This window comes from Rhopalosiphum maidis, chromosome 2 (assembly GCF_003676215.2).
Source record: "Rhopalosiphum maidis isolate BTI-1 chromosome 2, ASM367621v3, whole genome shotgun sequence".
Lineage (NCBI taxonomy): Eukaryota > Metazoa > Arthropoda > Insecta > Hemiptera > Aphididae > Rhopalosiphum > Rhopalosiphum maidis.
The window spans coordinates 81,592,629-81,617,246 of record NC_040878.1 but is presented as its reverse complement, the minus strand read 5'-3'; the positions used below and the strand labels follow the sequence as shown (position 1 = coordinate 81,617,246).

Here is a 24,618-nt window from a genome sequence, read left to right as displayed (position 1 = left end):
TCGCGACGGTGTGTCGGTGGCTCAGTGCGTTCGTGCGATTCGGACACGCAGCAGCGGTGTCGTTTCAGTGTGTGTTTTGTATTTCAGTCGTGCGCCGCGTAACGCGTGCACTCGCAATCGACCGTCCGCATATTAAACGTACAGATCCGCTGTATCTGTACACAGTTCTCCGTCTTCGGCATTCGTAAATATAATTATATCGTTTCGGTGGTGTAGGCCAACAGACGCGCGCGACCAAAAAAATAAAACCGACACGCGACGGGACCTCCGCGGTGTCGATCGGCGTCCAGTGATTTTCGCGATCATCACGTCATGTCCCCAGTCACCGATCGGCGGCACCGCCGTTTCCGTCCGGCCGCTATGTGAAAAACGTGCAGTGCGTCGAGCGGTGCAGCGTACGGACGATGAGGCGCCGATGGCCGCCTCGACAGACACCGAACACCGCGACCACCGTCACGACGACCACCGGCCGCACCACTACCACCACCACTACGGCCGCCCGGTGCTACAGCGGCCGCCGCAGCAGCAACACCACTACGCGTACAAGACCGTGGTCAAGAAACAGCGGCCGTCGGCCGGCGGCAAGAAGAAATCCACCGGCAACCGCAGGCGGCGTCTGACGCACGTGTTGGCCGGCATCGTCCTCGGACTGTTTGTCGGCTACACGTTCGGCGGATCGTACGACCGACTGCGATTGTACGCCGGTTGCGGCAGCGGCGGCGCCGGTGGCGGTAGCGATGCCGGTCGGTCCGGCGTGCTGCGGCCGTTGCAATCGCCGCGGGCCCGCGTCGACGAGGACGACAGCGGTGGAGCGATACCCGCGGCCGGCGGCGGCGGTGCCGGAGGCCCGCCCGAATCGCTGCTGTTCGTCGGCGTGATGACGGCCAACCGGTACCTGGCCACTAGGGCGGCCGCCGTCCACAGCACGTGGGCGCGTCGCGTGCCCGGCCGCGTGATGTTCTACAGCTCGGAGACGTCGGTCCGGCCGCCCGGCGCGGCCGACCTGCCGCTCGTCCGGTTGCCGACGGTGGACGACTCGTACCCGCCGCAGAAAAAGTCGTTTCTGATGTTGCAACACATGTGGGACAACTACGGCAGCGCGTACGAGTGGTTCATGAGGGCCGACGACGACGTGTACGTTCGCCCGGACCGGCTGGCCGCGCTGCTCCGGTCGGTGGACAGCCGCAAACCAGTGTTCATCGGACAGGCGGGCCGCGGCAACCAAGAGGAGTTCGGGCTGCTGAGTCTCGAGTACGACGAGAACTTTTGTATGGGCGGGCCAGGCGTAATCATGAGCCGCGAGACCTTGGCCCGGGTAGTGCCGCACATCAAACACTGCCTGAAGAACCTTTTCACCACGCACGAGGACGTCGAGCTGGGCCGGTGCGTGCAAAAGTTCGCGGGCGTGTCGTGCACATGGTCCTACGAGGTAATTGTACAATAATATTATTATTATTCGAAATAATCGCTTTTCGCAAACGTTCTTTACTCGACGTTTTTTACTTGCGAGATGTGTGTTGTATATTTAAATCGAGAATCGAGATCGTGTAAGTTATATTATTATATACTATATAGAATAGACACGTAGTATATATATATTCTTACCCATCGTATATAGTATAAGGTATATTATATAGTCTACGAAAAGCGTACTATAAGTTTATGTATACGGACACGCGAGCCGCGAGGGAACAGAGTAGAATGTAGTAGGACCTATGTATATTATAGTGCAGTGATATTGTTGCGTGCGTTCAAATTGTACCTATATGAAGGATTTTTACTTATTATAGAAAAATTCGTTCTCAGCTCCACTGGTTTAGTGTATTTTTTCGTTTCGAGACGACGTATAAATGTCTGCATTCGTCTCCGTGCCTCAAAAAACATTTACATGCCCTATCGTATTATATGCATTTAAGTATAGCTATGAGGTGATGTATAATAATTTAACCACGGAATTCGTCAATTATTTGCTGTGTTCAACATTATATTGCGTTTATACGATACGTTTTGGTTGCGTCATATATTAAAGTTAAAAACTGGTTTTTTTGATCGCGTTCGATTTCCACGTGAGTTAATACAATACATATATATCTATATTATATATGTTATACGTAGTTTTTTATTTTTTTGTCTTGTGACCTTTTGATTAGAAATACGTCGAAGTAAATATTATTGGTATTAATTCCTACGTCCGGTTTAATTATCACGAAGCTGCGGCATTATCAGGGGGTGTTTCAGATAGTAAACGCTTTCCTTCTTATCGGTTGATTATTTTAGATTTCGAGCAAAGATTTTGTTAAAAACAATCATTGAAGTCTGTCTCTGATGGGAAATCGAATTTAGTTGATAATGGCGACGTTATGACTTATTATGGTAATCGGGAAAAAAGCCCCAGAATAAAAGCCCCAGAATAAAAGCCCCTAACAATATTCATCGAAAAAAAAGCTTTTTTTTTCCTATTATGTGGCTTTTTTTCCTCTATATTCCTTATAATTCTGTATAAGTATAATCTATAAATGTGACTCCCCAGTCTCCAATAGCCCCGACAAAAAAAAAATAATCACAACTTCTGTATTAAGATTTTCATAAGTACACTATATTTATAGATATCAAGATAATATACAAATATTTCATAAAAATAATATCATATATTATTATTTTATCGTAGAAATCAATACAAAATGAATACATAAAGTTTTAAACAAAATTCCTCATACATTTTTCTTACAGAAATAAAAAAATATTGAAAATGAAAATACATTGCATATTATTTTTAGATATTTGAAGTTAAAATTTTCACGAAATTGTATATTTCAACAAAAATGAACGATTTTGACATGAATTGTCAACAAGATTCTATTATAATATAATCTGCAATATTTTAGAAATATATTAGCTTAACTTTTTTATCTATTAATACTAATAGAGAGAAATTAATTACTAATTAATAGTAATATAAATACATATTATAATATATTATAGTAGCTGATACACCATCACGAGGTTCAGAATAGTTCTATATAATTAAAATCTATATATCTATTTATATATTATATAATATCGAAATCTATATAATAGCGAAACGGATTCACTGGTTTTTTTTTTTAGATATTTATCAACAATATCAACCATATCATGTTGTGAAATCAATATCAATTTCCTGCAAAATTTAATTGTATAGCGGAGTCGCGATTACTCGAAGTTGAAGGGAGATAAAAATTCGCTTCGAGATATCCAACTCGAATTTATATTAATTTTGTATATCGTTTATATTTTTAGGGGAATAAAAAAAAAATTCGAGTTGTCAATTTTTCGAGTTATCGCAACTCGACTGTATAACTAAAATAATTATTTTATCAGTTATCAGTTTTTAACTATCGGGGATAACAAAAATGTTATCTTTATCACATTTTTATTTGTTACTCGTCTCTTCAGAGATTCCGTAATACGTAACAAAGTTAACTAATTATTTTAAGGTTGTTTAAAAATGTATGTACTATTTACCGTTATCCATTTCGCAATTAATGTAATATTCTATGCATACTAGCTAGGTAGGTACCTAGTAATAGTATTTAAAAATAAATTACTGTTCCATTTTAAGAAAGCTATTATATAATATAATGTTATTCATATTTCATAATTAATCAAATGCGTGTACGAGAGTTTAAAAAATTGAAATTAAATAGTTATACGTACTTGAATTACAACAGTTCAATATATTTAGACAATGATTAGTGAGAAAAATAGTTCTTTTTTTTGGCACATGACGATCAGCTTTGTTGAAAAATAATGTCAAATTTTAAAGTCTTCTAAGAACTGCCATCGAAATATTTTTAGCTATTATTGTATTCAATGACAAATAACAATGCTTAAGTTAAATTTGTGGTTTTTATTCTAACGTGCTTAAGTAAGTTTATGGCGATCTCAATTCTCAATAAGCCATGCGTGTTCATAATTTTTAAAAGGGAATAATAATTATTGAAATTCCAACAAAATATTTTAATGCCTGTATAATTCTAATACCTACGTCTTACATGAATTAAAAAGTACATCAATTTTCAAACACAATTGTGCTATTAAAAATTGAATGATAAAAAGTACATCCAGAAATCGGAACATACACATTTTATGTTCAAATATATAATTAATTCATAAGTAAACACGCACAGTTATAGTATATCTGTATAATACCTGTTTCATTCAATACAATTTTATTTTTATCTTTATATTTGATTATTCCCTCAAAAACATTAAGGTCGTTTTCCTATTTAGATGTAAATTTCAATAATTCAATAGATAACCTTTGAACACATTTTCAATTATTTATCGAAACTAGATAAAAAAAAATACATAATAATCATATATTAATATTAATACTGATAGTAAGAATCAATTGCAATATCTGATGTTTACTCGAAAATTATGTAAAAATTATTTGAATATGATAGTTTTCATTTTATTCATTGACGTAAATATTACATTTATTTAAAAACACACCTTATGTGACATACGTGGTTATTTAGGGCCAAAGCGTTTAAATTATGCATCATACATTTCTTTTTTTTATTTCTCTGAGTCCTTGTGATTTATATTTTATTTAGACCTTACTGCGGATTTAATAAAACTTGAACGAATACAGTATAATATATTAATAAATAATATATTGCGTTAAATAAATAACAGTAATACTATATGAATAGAGTTGTACATAATGCATTACGCACCTAAATAGAATTTGCATAAAACAAATATGTTTTTAATTTAAATTACACAACTAAATTAATTGTTATTTAAACGGAATTTAAATATAAAAAAATATTTACTAATCGATGTCTTATTAGTTATTTTAGACTAGAAACTAGAAAGTATTAATATTAAAAAATTAAAATAGTGTTAATCCGCGTATATTAGTGTATTGGGAAGTATTATATTTATATATATATATATGTTTTATTCTAAAATAAAATTATTCTAAATTGGTCTATTTATTATAAATTATTCATAGGATGTCATTCCTGAAGTTATTTTAGTGTTAGTTAAATTCATTTTTTATCATCCCTCCTTGGCTACCAAGATCACGATCAAATGCATTTCAAAAATATAATATATTGCCATTATGGTATTATATTAAACCTAAATAATTATGTCCATTGTAACATTTTAATGGTAGCTATATAGGTATATGTACATAAAATATGAATCGCATCAGGAAATTTTATTTAAACCGAAACCTTTATATCATAATCGGTCTAAATTTTAAAATGACGGTATCCAGTAAATATTTTACAGCAAAAAAAAAAAAGTGATGATTTTTTAATGTTTTAATTCTTGTAATTATTAAAAGTAATAAAGCGTTCATTGAATAAATATAGACATTATACGTAGGTACGTGTGAACTAATAGTTAAGACAATACCTATAACGAGTAATGATATTTACCTGCGTAACTATAGGTATATTATAATACTATAATAGGTAATTGTTTATTCTTATAATACTATAAAGGACACTGTATTATATATTAAAAAATATAAAACAAACAAATCTATAATGGTCAATATAGATATATTAGTTACAAATAGTTTCAAATTTCATTTCCATTTTTTTTTTTTATATAGTTTTGTTTATTTTACAGCAATCTTAAAATAATACAGCAGTAGTGATAAATATTATAATGTCTATATTATTACTTTTGTTATCGAAAAAAATAATATTGACGTTTCCTGAACAATTCGTGTTAGCCGCTATAGGAGCATTCCCATCTTTGTCTGTATATTGGATATTGCAGTAATTTGTCTATTACGTGCGCAATGTCATTTTGTGTAACGTGAAAATTATAATTGTTTAAATAAAAATGTATAAAAATCATTAAATAAATTCCAGCATGACATTTTATGGTATGGCTTGGTAATATATTATACAATACTGATATATAATATTATCATTTCAGTTTATACATAGTACATTTTAAGTACTTATTAAAGCTATTGGTTCTTTAAATTCATATAATGTTATGATGTTTAATAATTGAAATACTATTGAACTATTCAGTATATTCAGTATTCACGATTAAAAATTCTTTACCCGATCGTTAATTGCACGTACAGGATGATCAAATTTAAGATCAATAATTTAGAAAATTGGAGATATAATAACGTTTTTAACAATTAAAAATAAAGTGTGATATTCCATCAACAACTATATATTATTCTTAGAACATTTTAATTACTCAGAAACTACTCGTACAAATATATATTTAGATGTGTCAGGATTAAAAAAAAACTTAGAAATGTACAAAATAAAATTATAGTTATCATTAAAAAAAAAATTTGTATCACAGGATTCTTTTTAAATGTCATTAAAAAGTACTTAATAATGTGGTCCTTATAAACATATTTAAAAATTCAATTTTAATACATGTATTAAAAGCGGTTTGATCATGCAATTGTTGATTACTCTATAGTCTATGCATTATAGGTAGGTATATTGTATATATAATATAATTAAACTTAATTTATAACATTTCGAAAGTTATAGGTAAATTTACCCTTAGGATTTAGAAATACTACTAAAAAACTGTTAACGTTGATTTATTTTTATTAGTTATACACTGTATAATAATTATTATAGGAACGTAGCAAGATGTCGTTAACAATCATTACCCAACAGCACATTTATTAAAATTCTTCTAGGTTTATACTGTTTATAGAATATAACTTTGTAATCTTAAATCTATTAAAGAATAATGTAATATAATTCTAGGACTAAATTTTATCTTAACTATATGACACAACTATAAATGTTAACAAATCTGAATGCCATTTCACTAAACTTTCATATTGGGTAGCATTCGTGATTTGATCTTAAGTAAATATAAATATATTTTACATATGTTTAAAAAAAATATGTCCCATCAGTTGCCTTGTTATTTAATAGCTTTTATTACCCCATTTAAATAAAAAAAAAGTCTAATGTATTGATGTAAATACTAAATGTATTAATATAATAAATAACAGTTATGTATTAAATCCTAAAAGAAAACACGTGTATGTAAAGATTTTAATTAACTTCTGTTCGAACAACTTCTTACGACGGCGTCACGGGTTAATGTTGAAATGTAACCATATGATTTTCATAGCGATATTATTAATTTTATTCTTTCTAGTGGAAATATTTTCTAAAGTATTTAAACATTATCGGGGTAATACATAATATTATATATTTACAAATGAATACAATAATTAATAAAACTGCTTGTATAACAACGTAAAACAATAATAATACAAAAAATTGTACGGTCTGTTAATAAAAAGATTACAATCCATTTTTTAATTTAAATTATGTATATGCTTTAACTTTAAAATTATATATTAGAGTACTAAAATCTAGAATATTATTGGTATTGATAAGTATTTATTATAATATATTATTATATGATTTGCATATGCAAACACTATTTCGGAAAAAATTACATAATTTAACGAGTTACTTAAATTTTAATTATGCAAATACAAGCATAAATAAGTATTAAATAGTTATAAAAAAAAAACCTTTAGCGACTTAAACTCATAATAATAACGCAATACTTATGATGACGTTATATTTTTTAGAGACGGTATTTCGTTTGTATACCTATGCTGGCTAGTGGCTATATACTCATCAATTGCGTTTATTGACTTTATTTTAGTTTGCCACGCGTGTAAAAACCTACTGCAGAGGTATGTGCGATCGTATTATATATACATACAAATGTATTTAATGTTCCAAACGTATATATATATTATTATTCATTATATGATCTATTTATTTCGATTAGGTGTTCTGATTCTGAAAGTATCACCTATCGCCAATGTGTCAATAATAATCTATATATTTATATTTATAATAACGTGTCCTGTAATGGATGGCACGTATATTATGTACGTATACTATACATACATAAAAAATATATACACGCGTGCGTAATAATATAATACAATTGTGTCGTTGACGCGTCCGGTGCAGGTTTTACAGGGAAATCTCCGAGTGAGTGATGTGTAATGCACTTGGATTTTTTTTATAATTGGATTTCATTGTAAACTTACCTATTGATTGAAATGGACTTTTTTTTAACTAAAGATCGTAGACAAAATACTGTATAACGACAATGTTTTGCTTAATATTATTAAACACTGTCAAATGATGTATGCTGCTTATATATTATACGCGAGCGTTGTGATAACTCAACCTGTCGTATATTATAATTTATACTACATTTATAAATATATTATTATATTATATATTTATATATATAATTGTATAATAATTGCCGGTAGCTATGTTTTCAGAAGCAAATCAGCTCTTCATGGCGCGTCGAATCGTCTGTCAAACGAACACGTGCAGTCCGTATGCGCGTGTATTTTTTTTTAACTTAATGCACTGAACCGTTGAACGAAGAAAAAATGGCGTTTCGAAAAACGAATCTGTCGGTCGGATTCTTTGACGTGAGGTTTTTTCGTGTGTGGCACGCACATGTCTAGCACTTATTTAAAAACACACCAGAGTCTTGAGCACATACGTATATAAATAAATGTAATATATTATGTATATTGTAAGAATGGTTTTAGCGTGATGGCAATATTGTTATAGGACACTCGTGTCACTCCGCCGTCCTGTTTACAGGGAGGTTTGTTGAGTCGCAACTCAGTTTAATAACGTGAAATATTTCAAGTTGAACAAATCACACTGCAAGTTGTAACCATATCGTCGTGCCGCATCATGTATAAGCTATAAATATATGTACGACTGTACGAGTATTTCTATGTATATAAGTGCATTGTGCATAGCGTGCATTCGACAGATATATTTCATCACTTCAGACCCCATGTCAGAAGTATCCGTTTAAATATTAATTATTATTATCAGACTATTAAACTATAAAAATGATTTATATTATTGTAGTATGTATATGCATAATAGGAAATGCATTTGTGTTAAAAACTCAACGACTTATGACGAATTAAGATAATGACCGAAATCGAATTAAAAATTCCGGATGTTAATACTTCACTTTACGTAATAATAATTAATGAATAATAATAATAAACATTTTAAAAAAGTATTAACTCCTTATAATCAGTTGATAAATAAATAATCATAATAATGATAACAAGAATTTTATGTAAATTACAATGCGGTTTTTAAACGATTGGTGTACTTGAGGTAAATTTAAATATATAGAATTGTTTTGAATGCAAATCGAGAAGGTGAAAAAGTTGCAATATGAAACTCAAAGCATTTTTTTTCATATTACACGCATATTGCTATATTTAAAATTGGACGCGTTGTACAATAAACTATTCAGAACTCATGGTTAAGTACAACGTTTAACATAGTAGGTATATCTATACTTCATTGACTGATATAAGCGCCAAAAAAAAAAAAAAAATAATAGAACAAAAAAGAATTTTACACATTAAATTACATAATTAAAACGCCTTATGATGTATTGAAAAAATATGAACTAAGATTTTGATTTTGCAGACATTTTTTAGATTCTGAACAGAGTGATTAATATATTGATTTTACAATGTGTTTTTTTTTGTATATGAATGCATAAAAGTTGTCGATAAAATACTTTGATTTTCAAGTTGAAAGGTGGTTTTAGTTGGCAAATTAGTTCGCATAAGATTTAAACTTTAAATCTAGTTTGTACTTTAAAGATTTTAAATTAAAAAATTCACAGGATTTTTCTTATAATCAGGAAAAACAAAGAAAAACAGGAATTTACTCGCTAAACCAAATATATCCTAGCTAGATACTTGAAATTTGCACAACATTTTATTTTATTTTATTCAATTAAATACATTTTCAAAAATGTTTAACTTGTTTTGAGTTATTTATAGGCATAGCCCATATTTTTAATTTTTTTATAAATGTTGATAAAAAAAATTATTTACAGTCATAATTCTTGAAATTTTAATACATGGTTCCCCATAAGTTGATCTTGTATCTGTACAAAAATATTAAAAATGTATTGGCACATTTTTTTTTATATGCATTTGATGTTAAAATTTTGTACAAAATTACTTATTTAAACGAAAAATAATGATGTTAATTATTATTTTGTTATAATTTAAAAATATTATTCATGGGAGCTTTAAACTTTTACCTAAGTTATATTATTACATATTTTACTATAAACAATGAAACTTTTGATTATAATAAGATAATATCTAAATATTTATAATTATGAATTTATTTTTGCAGTTTTACAGTATTCACAGAAAGATAAAATTAATTTTCGATTTTTATAATAAAGTATAAACGTATATTATTATGATAATTAAATACTACATTAGCCGAGAAAAAATTGTATAATCCTATCTTAATATTAAAAGTAAAATAAATGTGACATTAATAGTTACTATATCAACAGAAAAAAAGAATTTATCACGAAATATAATTAGTGATATAGGCTGACAGACCATATCCGCTCAGATTCGTTTTTCGTATCCAATGATAGGTTTATCATTGAATTCAAATCTAACATACCCATAGGCCATAATACTGATCAACTCTGTACCTAATATATAGCAAAACGGTACCCATTTGCCTTCCTTTTTAATAATGTATTCACATCAATTACTTTTGTGACTGGGATGTCTTGCGATAATCCGGTTTTAGATGTCTATATTTTCGAAAAGTTCAGGGCAAAATCTTTTTGTGTTTCGGGCGTTTTAGCAGTGTGTTATTGTTTAGATTATTAAACTATTTTAAGTAAAATAATTTGGTTAGGATTTTATCAGACATATGAAACCTCCAATAAGTTAATTATTCAAATAAAAAAAAAATTGATTAGGTACCTCAAATTTTGTAATGGGAAAATTATTTTTGAAAATAAATATGTTTACTAATCTCTAGTACAGATTACGAAAAAAAATGACTCGATAAATATGTAAGAAACTAATCGTCTTATTATATTTAAATCCATACGGCTATACTGGCTGTACTTTTGTGTGTTAACTGAAATTGTATATACTTATTACTTTTATCCTTTTTTAAGTCTCCAGTTCTTTTTTCATTAGAAACTATACTCTCCAAAACATTGATGTTAAATCTTCTTAACAAAGAGATTGTAAAACACATAGTATATAATATAATATATATATAGATACGTGTTACATAGTATCAAATAGTAAATACGATTATATATTATATCTTCTATTTTATGAGTAACTACGTCCGCTATACTTAATTTGTATATAAGTAACTATTTTTTACTCGCGTATATATGTATATACAGAGTACGCGCATAATTATTATTTATATAATAGATTTTGATTTGATTTGCAAAAATTACATGATGCGGTGTAACTACACCGTAAACTATTTTGTTTGATGATGTATTATAATAACTTATTAAAAAAGCTATTACAATTTTTACTTATAGCCTATATTAATAGGCACCTTTTGAAAATACATTTTCAAAAATTTATTGAGCTAATGTGTAATTAGCAATTAGTGTAAAAGCATATATTTAAACTAGGATGATGGCCGTCAAACATTATTTTTAATAAACGATAGTATACATAATATGATATAGTAATAAATAATAATAGTAATATTATCATTAATATTTCATATTTCAACATAAAAACTTATTTTAATTTTTAATTTACCATTTGACTAATAACAACAAACTATATTATGCAATGTTAAATAATAATACCAATATTTAAGTTTAGAAATGGTAATCAGTAATTATTTTATTATATACTGAAAAAAATGTATGACAACAATAATTGTTGAAATTGTCTGCATAAAATATAAACAAATGGAACTGAATGTTGTATGAACAAAATTGTAATCGTAAACACTAACAACTAATAATAAATAATTATATGATCTAATAATATAGAATTTCATGTTCATTAACTAGTTTTTATGTTTGAATTATAAAATTTGAACGCGTAATACTTTTTAAATTGAAATTATAAACCTGCAACAAAAAGCTCAATGACAACCGGGTCTGAATTTAGATTTTATAGACTTGGGCGTATGTATAATTACAAATTGTAATAATTCAATTATTTATTTTTAAATAATATTTGAGTAATCACATTCAATTTTTTTAAAATTATAACAACAACTTATGAACCTTGTACTAAATTTTAAAAACTAAGGTATGAATATTAAACGTTTTAAGTATTTTTATTACAAAATAATTGTAGATTTTAACAAATTTTGTCACAACTATAATTTTAAATGCTTATAAAAAATATCGTGACAGTGTATTTTTGTATTTTTTAATTGGTATAGTAAAAATGTATGAGGAAAGTTGTATTACAATTTCAAGGCCAGGTGAAATTTTTTATCAACATTTTAGAAAAAAATTGAGAAGTGAGTACCTACTACTCTACTGTATAGTAGGTGTCGATTGGGTCTGTCAACCTTATATATTATACTAACAGTTTATTTCATAATATTTTTTTTTGATATCGCAGCTGTTAAAGTACTTTATTTTACTATTAGTATAAATTTCAAATGCATATTCTTATAATAAGAATTATAAGAATAAGAATAAGATTCTTATTAAAAATCAACTGTAAATAAATAACTCAAAAATCTCAAAATATTTTAAAAATTATAGTATATATATAGAAAATAATAATATTAACACTGAATTTCAATATAATTTCAATCTTCTACAGTAATTCATTTTTTAATTTTAACGTAAGAAATACATTTTATTAAAAACTGGGTTAGTGTAAAAATTTCTGCTTATTATTTATTATTTTGTTTTTTTACAAAGAAAAAAAATCATTACTTTTATCACTACAACCAGAACCTAAAACTACAAAATTTAAATGTCTACATATAATATATAGCTTAAAAACATAATTTCAAAATGTGTTTAAATCAATAATGTAATTAATTATCCAAGATTTATGTTGTTGACTGATAAAGTCAGTTAGTTATGCTCGGTGCTCGGATAAGGCAAATACTGACACAAAAGATGAGACATGAGTGTACTTAATACATGAAACAGAATGAAGAAGAACACAAAATACATTGAAATGAATGAAATGTATTTGAAAATTTACTCTATACTGCGTTGGTAAATTGGTTGGTACATCGTATGACACAATGATTATTTATTGATCAACATATCGATACACTATCATCGTTATCATAATAATACATTAATAATGAAAAATAAAAATATACCTCAAATAATATTATCAAATTTGCGATAGTAGTTTATTTTATATTTTATTATATTATAGTATTAAATGCAGGTGAATCCGAAATTTCCGTCTATATATTGTTCGCATAAACATACACCGCAAACGATATCCCACGCATGGATTCTTCAACACATTACCTCTACCTATTAAAAAAATTGAATATTTAATAGTTACAAAAATTTGTCGTATCTTCGACGCGTCCACGTATGCATTAAAAGCCGAAAAAAAAAATGCGAATCTTGTACCAAACAGGACGTCACGGTCATCGTTCGACTTACGACAATTATTCGACGAGAGCATCACGAAGACGTGTCGACATATATTTTAATATATATTTATATACACATTCTATATTATATATGTACCTATGCATGATATATGTACACGCGTATTAAGGTTAGATTTATAGACCAATTACGAAATTAAGAACCCTTTTTATATTATTGTGCCAACTATTCCGCATGCTGTGTGCTCGCGCTCTATAATAGCGTATAAATAAAAATGCGCGTTAAGGAAGTCACTAACCTATGCGTGCGTGGCTCAATGACGACTGTGATCACGTAGGTAAGTCGAGGAGAATATTATGTGTGTGACGCGGCCAACTGCCAAGGCCGCCGGACCTAATGCGATACCGTTGCAGGTCGGGAGGACCGGTTTTTTTTTATCATTATATTTTTCCTCCCGACCAAATAATATGGTGTTTTTTTTCAGTAGAGGGTGAACTACACTGCAGTGCCTACGCCACCGCGGTCTGCGGAGGAAATGGGACAAAAAAAAAAAAAAAAAATGAATCAAAAAGAAATGTGTACATAGTATACACGAATTCGTTCACGGATAATTAATGGACTTTTTATGAGGCACGCGGTGCCTTGAGAAAAAACAAATTGTTCGTCTACATAATAACACGAGGAATCGGTTTAGACGGTAGACCACGACGGACATCTGCGTTACCATACATCGTATATAATATATGAGCAAAAGAAAAAAAAAGATCCAAAATGACACGCAGTATAACAATGCACTTCATATATATATATATATATATATATAGGTATATTAAATTATAGGATGTATAATATTATTATTTTACATATTATATTTGTCGGACAAGCGCAGACAAGAATGGACTTGTTTTCCAATTATGGTCACTCATAATTGTTTTATTTGGTCGTGAATTTATTTTTTTCATCTGTGTCTTTTTATACATTGAGTTAAGGTTTGTATATCATATAGAAATAGAACGGTATGTGCGAAATGTCTGATGGTCGTTTCGGCACACACGAGAAACCATTTGGAATCGCAAGCCGCTCTTATGGCCATAATAATATAATATTATAGTACGTAGGTATCGTCGTACGTGTGATGTTTTTTTTCCCCACTCGAATTTCAACCGAGTCATGTGCGCAAATATACTCAATTATCGAGGAATGTCGTATTTTAGTTCGTATCACGTGTGCCGAAATTGTATGTTTTGTGCTATTGTAATAAGCATATTGGAAATGTGATATGGGGGTTCTTTCCATATTATAAGCACGTGAAACGGAAAAGTTTTTCAACCAGATCCTGGTAGTCGGGTTGGGTCAATTGTAAATTGTAAAATATTTCAGCTCAGGCTAAGTATGAATGAGTGGAGAAGGGGAAGTCATAAATCTTGTCGGTTTATGACGTATATAATATTATGATTTGATACAGTCACAGTGCGTTGTTTATAATAATAATACAGAATTTATAAAATTTAATTAGCCTGTTGGCCATAAACAATTTGTGTATTATACGTTTATTGTTGTTAACTATTTTCAATTCAGATAAGTTTTCATAAACACAAAAAAGTTGATAGTAGATCAAAAATCGTATCACTTTAATTCATATAGGTGTGGACGCTTATTCTTCATAGTTATATAGGTGTATTATAGGAATTCGACCCTTTTGACTCTTTCCCCCTCTCGAAATCAAATCGGTTTGATCCTATTGTAAAATATTTTAACAATATAAAATCAACTGTCGAGCAACATTGTATGTTGAAGAGTATAAACAGATACTCACAAAATACAAGCTCGTGTAACAACGATAATATCATTATTATCATCGTTTTCGGCGTAAAATCAATTAAAAAAAAAAAAATGGTTATAAAAACGTCGGTAAATGGTTTTTCAATTATTTTATTATCGTTATATAAACATTAAACATTTACACATTAAAGTGGATATAAGATAATAAAAACAAAAACAATATTAATTAATTTAATTTAAAAAAAACTTGAACACGTCGTAGATATATATATACTATTATTTATATGTTATACTCACGCGAGAGGATACATCATGACTATAAGTGCAGACCATTAGACGTTAGTGCAAGTGGTGCAGTATTATAATATTAAATATATAATATATTCAGTTGATACTCGTCATAGAATATTATTATAGAATCGAAACATGTGGTTAGTGGTTACATAAACGAACAAATAAATAGCTAATATGGTGTTATTAATTTATTAGAGTGAATGAACTCGAGGAGAATATAATATAATATGACCATTGGCTCATCTGTACGCAAAGAGAGCCAGAAAATATAATCATTTATCGTTATCTAATACCTATGTAACATACCTACATCTACATTTTACTGTATTAATCAAGTTTATTTTATAAGAATATATGGGTAGTGATTAGTGAGTGTTCATGATTTTTAGAAGTTAATAATATTATTTTACACTGAGTATATCAAACGATTCCCATGTATTTTAGATGTTTATATATTATATTTATAGAGGTATTCGTTTAAAGCAAGTGCATTATATGACGAAAATCAGAAAACAATATTATTTCATAAGAAATTTTATAGATGTTATTTGAATAATTTAACGTACATTTACTCTAAAACACAATAAACCGTAAAATGCATTTGTATTGTACTCTGATACATAGTTTGCATAATTATCTAATACATATTAGTTATATCACTGCTGATGTAATTTTAACACCACAACACTAAAATAGCTTAAACTAGAGAATATTATAATATTATGCAAGTATAAATTGAACAAATATATACTTATTTAAAAATACGCGTGTGATTTAAAAACGTATGGTAAAATAACTCATACTCGCGTGTAATGCATAAATCACCTATTACATCGTTAAAATTATATATTTAATAATTATATATCTGAGACTGTAAAATTAAACAGTTAATACGGGTATGAACTATGTAACAGTGGAAGGGATTTAACCAAATACGAAAGCTCGAAGTTATGGGGTGAGAATGTTTATTGTTTGAAAAAATAAGATTAACACAGGAGAAATCTAGTGTAGTACTGTATAACTGTATATAATTATATTATAATATAATAAATAATAGGAATCAGCTATATGCGCCTATATATTTATGTAAATTGTATACAAATTATTCGTTGCATAAGGCACAGGACAAATTGTAAATATGTATATTATTAGTACTGGACTACTGGTGTTTTAAAGAACGGCGCTGGCTCAAGATTTAGATCAATAATAGAAATACAAGAATCATAATTAATTGTGTACAGGTGAATTAGTGTTTGTTATCATATTTTATCAAATTTATACCTGGAATTATGTAAGTTGATCGAAAAATATTATTGAACGTTACTTAAAGATTAGCCTATTACGTTTATCGCTAAAATTATTACGTCCCCTGAAGTGGAATATACGAGATTAATGAACGGCAATTTTTTGTAAGCGTTAGAGTGTATTCACGACTTGCTCACGTCAAAATTATGTCAAACGCAAGTAAGCTTTACCGTATACAATTATCAAAATTTTTCAATCGTAGCAAAATTCGAAGTCTACTTATTATTTTAGTATATTAGTGATTAAAATTGAAATTAAAGCAGAAGTTTTCCAGTATAGAAATAAATGATTAACTTTTTCATAGGTATGTCTTAGCTAGACAATAGAAAAAAATGGTTTATGCATAAAAAAACTTGAAGGTCTCAACTTTTCATTGTAAATAGTAGTGTTTTGTTGTTGTTATTATTATTACATTATATAATGTATTAATTTAAAGTAATGATTATACCTGCTGAAAATGAAGAAATATTCAAGTCATTTTTAGAATATTTAAAAAATACGTAATTAGATAATTAGATGGAGGAGCTAGGAAGAAGAAAAAAAAAACCAAAAATTAAAATTGAAATATTTTATGAAGAAATTAAAAAAAAAATCTTTAGATACAATGAATGAGACGTTGTGTATTATATTTCAGTGAAATTTCATATAATAATGAATTAAATAATAATATATTATTTATATTTTTAAATCGTAAATTATTTTTGTTTATGATGGATTGAGTTCCCAAGCCTATTAGACATACATACTTCTAGAGTTCTAAGATAACCGAGGTAAATGTCTGTTTTGTCTTAAGCTAATTTATTTTCGATTAATTGACGGGAATAAAATTATTAAAATATATTTTTATACATTATAATTATCATTTTTAATACTATATAAGTACCATACAGCATCCTTTTATAATAGTATTTATATAGTGGTTAAATTAATTTAAAGTCACTATAATAACTAATAATATGTAATAATCATTTTTATAATTTTATTTTTAGATGCAAACTATTTTATACCACAATTCCAGTGGCCGCGATGCGTTCACTGGCAATTTAAAGCAGAAAGAAGTACACCGAGCCATAACTCTCCATCCAGTAAAACAACATAGTCACATGTATAGGATACACAACTACATGAAGGTATTGTGACACGTCACAATTTTTAATTTAATATTTTTTTATCGTGTAGATTACTGATTCCTTTCGCAAACTTTTTTCACTTTTTTCACGCTTCTGCAGGGTCTCGAATTGCAAGAAATACAACAAAAGAAGATCTTGTTGCACCGGGACGTACGATCCATGATGGATCAGCTGAACAGTGCGCATCCGCGACCGTCCAACGAGTTCCGGCTAACCGGCGACTCGAAACAACTGTTCTCGTCCCGGCCGGGAAGTCCGAATTACTTAGGCGACCCGGATCTGTTGGGTAACTAAATAATATTACAACATTATATATTACTATCACGGTTTTGTCTATATGTATACGTATTATGCAAATCCTATAAAATCCTTATCTATTGTGTATTATGAAAATATAATATGGTGTGTAGGACTTCCACCGGGCCTCAACAAGTATAGGCCACGCAAGGTGGCGGACGTCATCAAATGGGATTTCATATCAAAGGCTTGGTATTCAGACACGGATGCAAATCCTAGACGTCGGATTGACTCGTACACAAAAGAAGGCCTCGACGACGTCGTTCGAGAGGTATCTACTATACATATAACAAAATATTGAGTATACGTACTTACAATGAAATCTGAATTGACTAATTATTATTCTTTTCAATATTGTATATACTTTCAATCCGTATCAAAGATGGCCAGCTTTAATAGAATCATGATCCACCTGAGTTTTTATAGGTTGTTACGACCGCTATCAATCGATTTAATACTTAAGAATCAAAAAAAAAAAAATATGTTATTGATATGTATTTTATTATGTATGTTAAAATATATAATATGTATGCGTGTTATACATATTTTATTTAAATAACACTTTATTTTACAATTTCACCAAATAAATATTGTAATATACTAGTAGGTATTTAATTCATAGATAGTCAATAGGTCTTATAGTTTGAAATTCATCGGATTACATCACTATCTGCACAATCTGCGATAGTCACTCGTTGTACCTATATAATAGGTATCCGCAAAAATAATGAGACAAAATCTAATAAATACTTTATTGAAAAAATTGAACATTTATTTTAGCTTATCTCTGTGGTTATATATAATTTTTTTTATCATAAATCACCACTTATCTTTATCATTTCTTATTATAACCAAAACAGTTATTTCAAATAAGACAAAGATATAACTATTGTCTATATTAATAATGCATTCTTATGTATACATATTACATATATATCGAATTTTACAGGTGATGGATCTGATAAATAAATTTTCCAAGCAACGCGGTCGAGTGATCGATTTTAAGGAAATATTTTACGGTTACCAGAGGGTGAACCCATTATACGGCGTCGACTATATGTTGGATATGTTGCTGATGTACAAAAAGTACCGGGGAAAGAAGATGACCGTTCCTGTGCGGCGACACGCATACCTCCAACAGCAGTTTACCGGTAAGGAAGATAGTAATATAATGTACATAATGTAACTCAGTGGTTTGTTGATTATGTTTTAATCATAATAGACTTATTTTCCATTTATTTTATAACCACCATCGTACATGTATTTTCTTGAATAATTATATCATCATTCGAGATTACACTAATATTTTCAAAATATTATACAGTATAATATAATGTTAGGTTGTAAAGAGATTTATTGACGTTTCACACAGTTTGTATGGGAATACGGAATAAAAGCTTGTTATTAATTTGATAATTACATTTAAAGTTCAGAAGTTGAATGAAATAAATTTTTAATCTTAAAATTACTATCAAAAAGATAAACTTCGATTAGTTTGATTACAAAATAATAAAATATGGAAATTTTAATAAAACGAAAAAACCCATTGCTTATTATTTTCAGGCAATTTATTATTATTCATATTTCAATAAATTCAACGACATCTTTATAGTTAATAGTTTATATTAAAATTTGCTATATTCATATTATGTAAGCCAATATGTTGAATTCCTAGTGGATCTTGGGAGTATAAGTATGTACGTTACTATATGGTTTTTAAAATATTGATTAATAACAAAATATTTGCTTAAAATAAATCTAATCTATATTTCCACAACCTTCAAATTTAATAAATAAAAAAAAAAATAATAATAACTTTAGGAGTTTATAAACTAATAATTTACCTTTATTTAATTAATTAGAAGAATGTCAGCAAATATTTGTTTTTCACTCAGGCCCACGCGTAACATAGATAAAAGGCATTTATGTATAATCTTTCTTTAGTGCACATTTAAATATTTAATACCATGGTATTTTAGTTAACTTAGAATAAAATCATCTATTAAAAAAAATTATAGAGCATAATATTTTTTAGAGTTAACACGTCGGCTTTATATTTTATTATTATTTGACTTAATATTCAATTATAAAAATAAAAACTTTTTGTAAATTTAAATTGATATTAAATTGTTTTGACGTGAAAACAGAAAAGTTATAGGTAATACAAAGTTCAAATATCAATAAAATAAAAAAATCTATAGTAGGTAGAGCAAAAACTAAGATATACAGTTTGTGGTTATGTGGTTCGTACTTTATTGCGACCAGCGATGTATTTATAAACCTTTGATAGGATCGGGCACTGTAAAATGTTTGAATATATCTACTTAGTATATAGGATGATCGTGATCATTCTAATGAAGCAGTAGATAGCTAAAATCTCAAAATACCAAATTTTCACATAGCTAATATTGTTATTATTTATGAATTTGGTTGGATTTAATAAATATATTTATACTTATAACTGTAATTAATTAAAATGTTTATTTTTATTTTGTTACACTAATAGATACCATACGCGAAATAAATTATGATATTTTTATTTTGTAATAATTTAGAAATAATTATAAAATATATTTTTAAATTTATTTTTTCACTAAATATTTTGTTTAAACCGCGAGGTACACAAACACCGTAATAGTAAAACGATCACCAACAGTTTATACTTGTACGTATAATACGACAGTATTAACAATGGTGTGCGCAGTGCCGCAACTACGTTTTGTAGGGCCTTCGTGCAAAAAATGTTATGGGGCCCCTGTACTTGTATAATATGTGCATAGATAAAATCTTTGTTTACAGTGTAACGGAATTTACACCATTTTAAATTGTTTCTAAATACTACATGTAATGCGCAGTGGCGAACCCAGGATTTTAATACTGTGGCTCTGCGTCACTTACGAGAGGCCACTGCATAGAAGGTTTAACGTAATAATTAGTAAATAGCGACTACAAACGTCAAAAATACTAAAATGTTAAAAATTGTGCGGCCGAGACGGGCGCGCTCTTAGGGGATAATGTAGAATTTGGTGGCCCTGAAAAGGGCGATTTTATGTATTCCCAATGAGAGCGCAACGGGTCGGACTTAACCGCCCGGCAGGGAAGAGAGTAGTCGTTGATCGACGCGCATTCAGTCGTGTGGCGTGATGCCGCAGACGTCTGCAGCGTACACCTAACCCTACGCGACGGCACTTCGAGAACGTTCGTCGGGCGTCATAGGTATGGCGATCCCGATAGTCGATTAGCTCTGAGCGGTGCACGTCGATATGACCACCGTCGGTCGTGCAGTGTAGACACACGTTACTGAAGTCCACTGTGATAGGCTGTCGGCTAATTCTGTACTGGTTCACGACGTTTGGTCGACAATACTGTCGTTAGTATTTTGATGGGGCGCACAAAAAGATTTGACCGGCCGGCGTCCGTGAGACATTGGTGTGTTGTGCGACGCCGAGTCGGCACTACCGCCACTACCCGAGCCATCTGAGGCGAACAATCAGATAGCGCCCTGCGCTCGACCGCAGTCTTATGTGGCCCACTACATTAGTCCCTCCAGCCTCAACGTGCCGTAGACCGTGGTTACCGAGCCGGTAAGCTTGGATCGTCTTCACGTATCTGGACGGTTGAGAACCGGGGTGAGTAACTTCGCGTGTGTTCCCCGCCGATGTCATACCGTATTGCCACAAGCGGTGTGATTACCTTGAGCCACTCGAAAGGGCTAGCACCGAAGGGCTCAGGTACGGACAACGACGGATCGCGTCGTGGTCACCAATTTGGCGGGGCGCACAAAGAGATTTGACCGGTCAACGTCCGTGAGGACATTGGTCTGGTGTTCGTGGCAGGTTTATAATATAGACGATGTCTGCCGGTGGTCGCAGCTGGGTAGAAGCAGGTGAAGCTGTAGGCCGTTCAATCGACACTACCCGAGCCAGTCGAGACGAACAACCAGACGAGTCTTATGAGGCCCACCACAGTATCTTCTGGTCTGAGCGTACTGTTACCCCGGCGAAGTCGACGGTGTTCGTCCGGTGATCGGTATCTGCTAACCGCGAGCTTCGTCCGGTCGCTTTTCTTTTCTCCTCTTTTCTTACTGGGTTCGCCGCCGATCGTCTGGGTCTTGTTTCTTCTTACGATATTCGGATACGCATCCATACCTACCCGTTGGCGTCAGTTATTAGAACGTTGATTAATCTATTTAGCGTTGTTACTATGACGATAAATTACTGGCCAGCTACTGTATTATTCTCACATAATACGTAGTATTTTTTCTATTATACTTTTGATTCTCTGTGGTGTAGAATTGTATGTTTTTTATTAATTCTTTTATAACTATATGTACCTATATAATATTAATAAAACAATAATATGTATAATATATAAATCCATTTCAAAATTATTTAAATATCCCAAGTAAATGTATTTATAAATATCAATTTAGAGCAACAATTAAAAATAACAATTATTTAATAATACCCAAGTTTGTAAGTACCTAATTTATAAATTTTTTTTTAAACTTAGTTGTGACTTGTGTCTTATCTCTTATAGTTATATTTATATTAAATGTTGGTATTAAAGTATAATATAAATATTAAATAAGGTAAATCGCGAACGCAGCGAGCTACTTTATTATACAAATACATAGTTGGTTAAACCTTCTATACACTGGCCTTTCGTAACGTGTGCGACCATGCAGGTTTTTAAATATGCCTGTTTTTCATTTTTACTATTGAGGATGTCTGAAATTCAGAAGTATAGATTACGAACCTAATGGATTATATAAGCCCCCGAAAATATTAAAATATTATTTTAGTTGTTCATGTTATTATATAAAATTGTATTACAATTTTATTTATATTTAAAGTGGTAAATATAATAGAAACACCTAATAATCTATGCGATTTGGTCATTTCAGGTTTCGAAGTGCGCGAAGTGCTGGACGGTTCGGAAGTTAAGATGAAAACACAGCAGCAGGACGCCGAAGCGTACGACAATGACGATGACGACGCGGCGGGGAGTCCGTCCAGGGACATCGCGGATAACGGCATGGTCCGCGTGGAAGGGCCGCCGGCCAAGCGTCGGCCGGACAGCCAAGCCAAGACGGTTCACTTCGTGCTGCCGCTGTTCAACCGGCTGTACCACGTTCGCCCGGTTCGTGGACAACTACGAGTCGGTGTGCCTGGCGAACGACGAGCGCGTCACGCTGACGGTGGTGCCCTACGGAAAGGCCACCGCAGACGGTGCGGCCGCAGAGGTGGCCCAGCTCGCGGCCCGTCACCCGGGCGCCCGACTCACCGTGCTGCCTGACGCCGGTGGCCCGTTCGCCAGGGCGGCAGCGCTGCACGCGGGCGCCGTCCACGCGGCCGGCCCGCCGCCGGACGACTTACTGTTCTTCGTCGACGTGGACATGCTGTGGACGGCGGCGACGGTGGACCGCGTCCGGTTGAACACGGTCCGCGGCCGCACTGTGTACTTCCCGATCGTGTACAGCGAATACGACCCCGTAGTGGTGTACGGCCGGGCGGCCGGGTCCCCGAACCACTTCCTGGTCAACCAGGACACCGGATATTGGCGGCAGTACGGGTTCGGCATCGTCAGCGCGTACGCCACCGACCTGGCGGCCGCCGGTGGACTGGACACGTCCATCCGGGGCTGGGGCAACGAGGACGTGGACCTGTACGAGAAGTTCGTGCGGTCCCGGACCTCGACGGCGGTGTCCGTGTTTCGCGCCGCCGACCCGGACCTGGTGCACGTTTACCACCCGGTGGAGTGCGACGCCGGGCTGCCCGAACCCAAGGCCCGGATGTGCGCCAACACCAGGTTCGAGACGTACGGTAACGTGGACCAGTTTGCCAACATCATCTACAGGAACAGAGAAGCGGTGTACGAGTTCGCGGCCCGCCGACTGCTGAATGGATCGACCGCTGCGACACGGCCTCCGCCGCTGCCCGTGTCCGTGTCGGTGCCTCGACCGCGCGTTTAATAATATTATTAAATTGTATATTGTTATTATTATTATTACGAAATCATACTCTGCACATTATTGTTTGTCATTATTATTGTAAACGAACAAGGTCGGCGATTCGCGTCGTGATCTCAAGTCGATCGAGAAAATCGTGTCTCTCTTTTTATACGTCTCTCTCTCTAGATATAATTATACATATAATATTATAAATATAATGTTTAAAACATATCGTGATATTATTATACCAGCTGTAATATGATACAATTAATTGTAGGTATTTGTAACAGGTACTATATTATTAGTTATTACGACTGATAAATGTTTATCATAACGATTAAGGAAATAATATAATAATTTAAATACAGTTTTTGGTGTTTTATTGATTGTAAGACAAAAAAA

General features: G+C 31.8%; 1 protein-coding gene across 1 annotated transcript; it reads left to right on the top strand.

The window, feature by feature from the left end:
• Window positions 1–415: 415 nt before the first annotated feature.
• On the top strand, window positions 416–24,583 carry LOC113551390 (chondroitin sulfate synthase 1-like). Its single transcript, XM_026953613.1, is given in 7 exon segments — window positions 416–1,429; window positions 17,826–17,966; window positions 18,066–18,252; window positions 18,377–18,534; window positions 19,213–19,414; window positions 23,170–23,390; window positions 23,392–24,583. Coding segments are annotated over 7 exon segments (2,769 nt in total). The 3' UTR covers window positions 24,238–24,583.
• The last annotated feature ends 35 nt before the right edge of the window (window positions 24,584–24,618 follow it).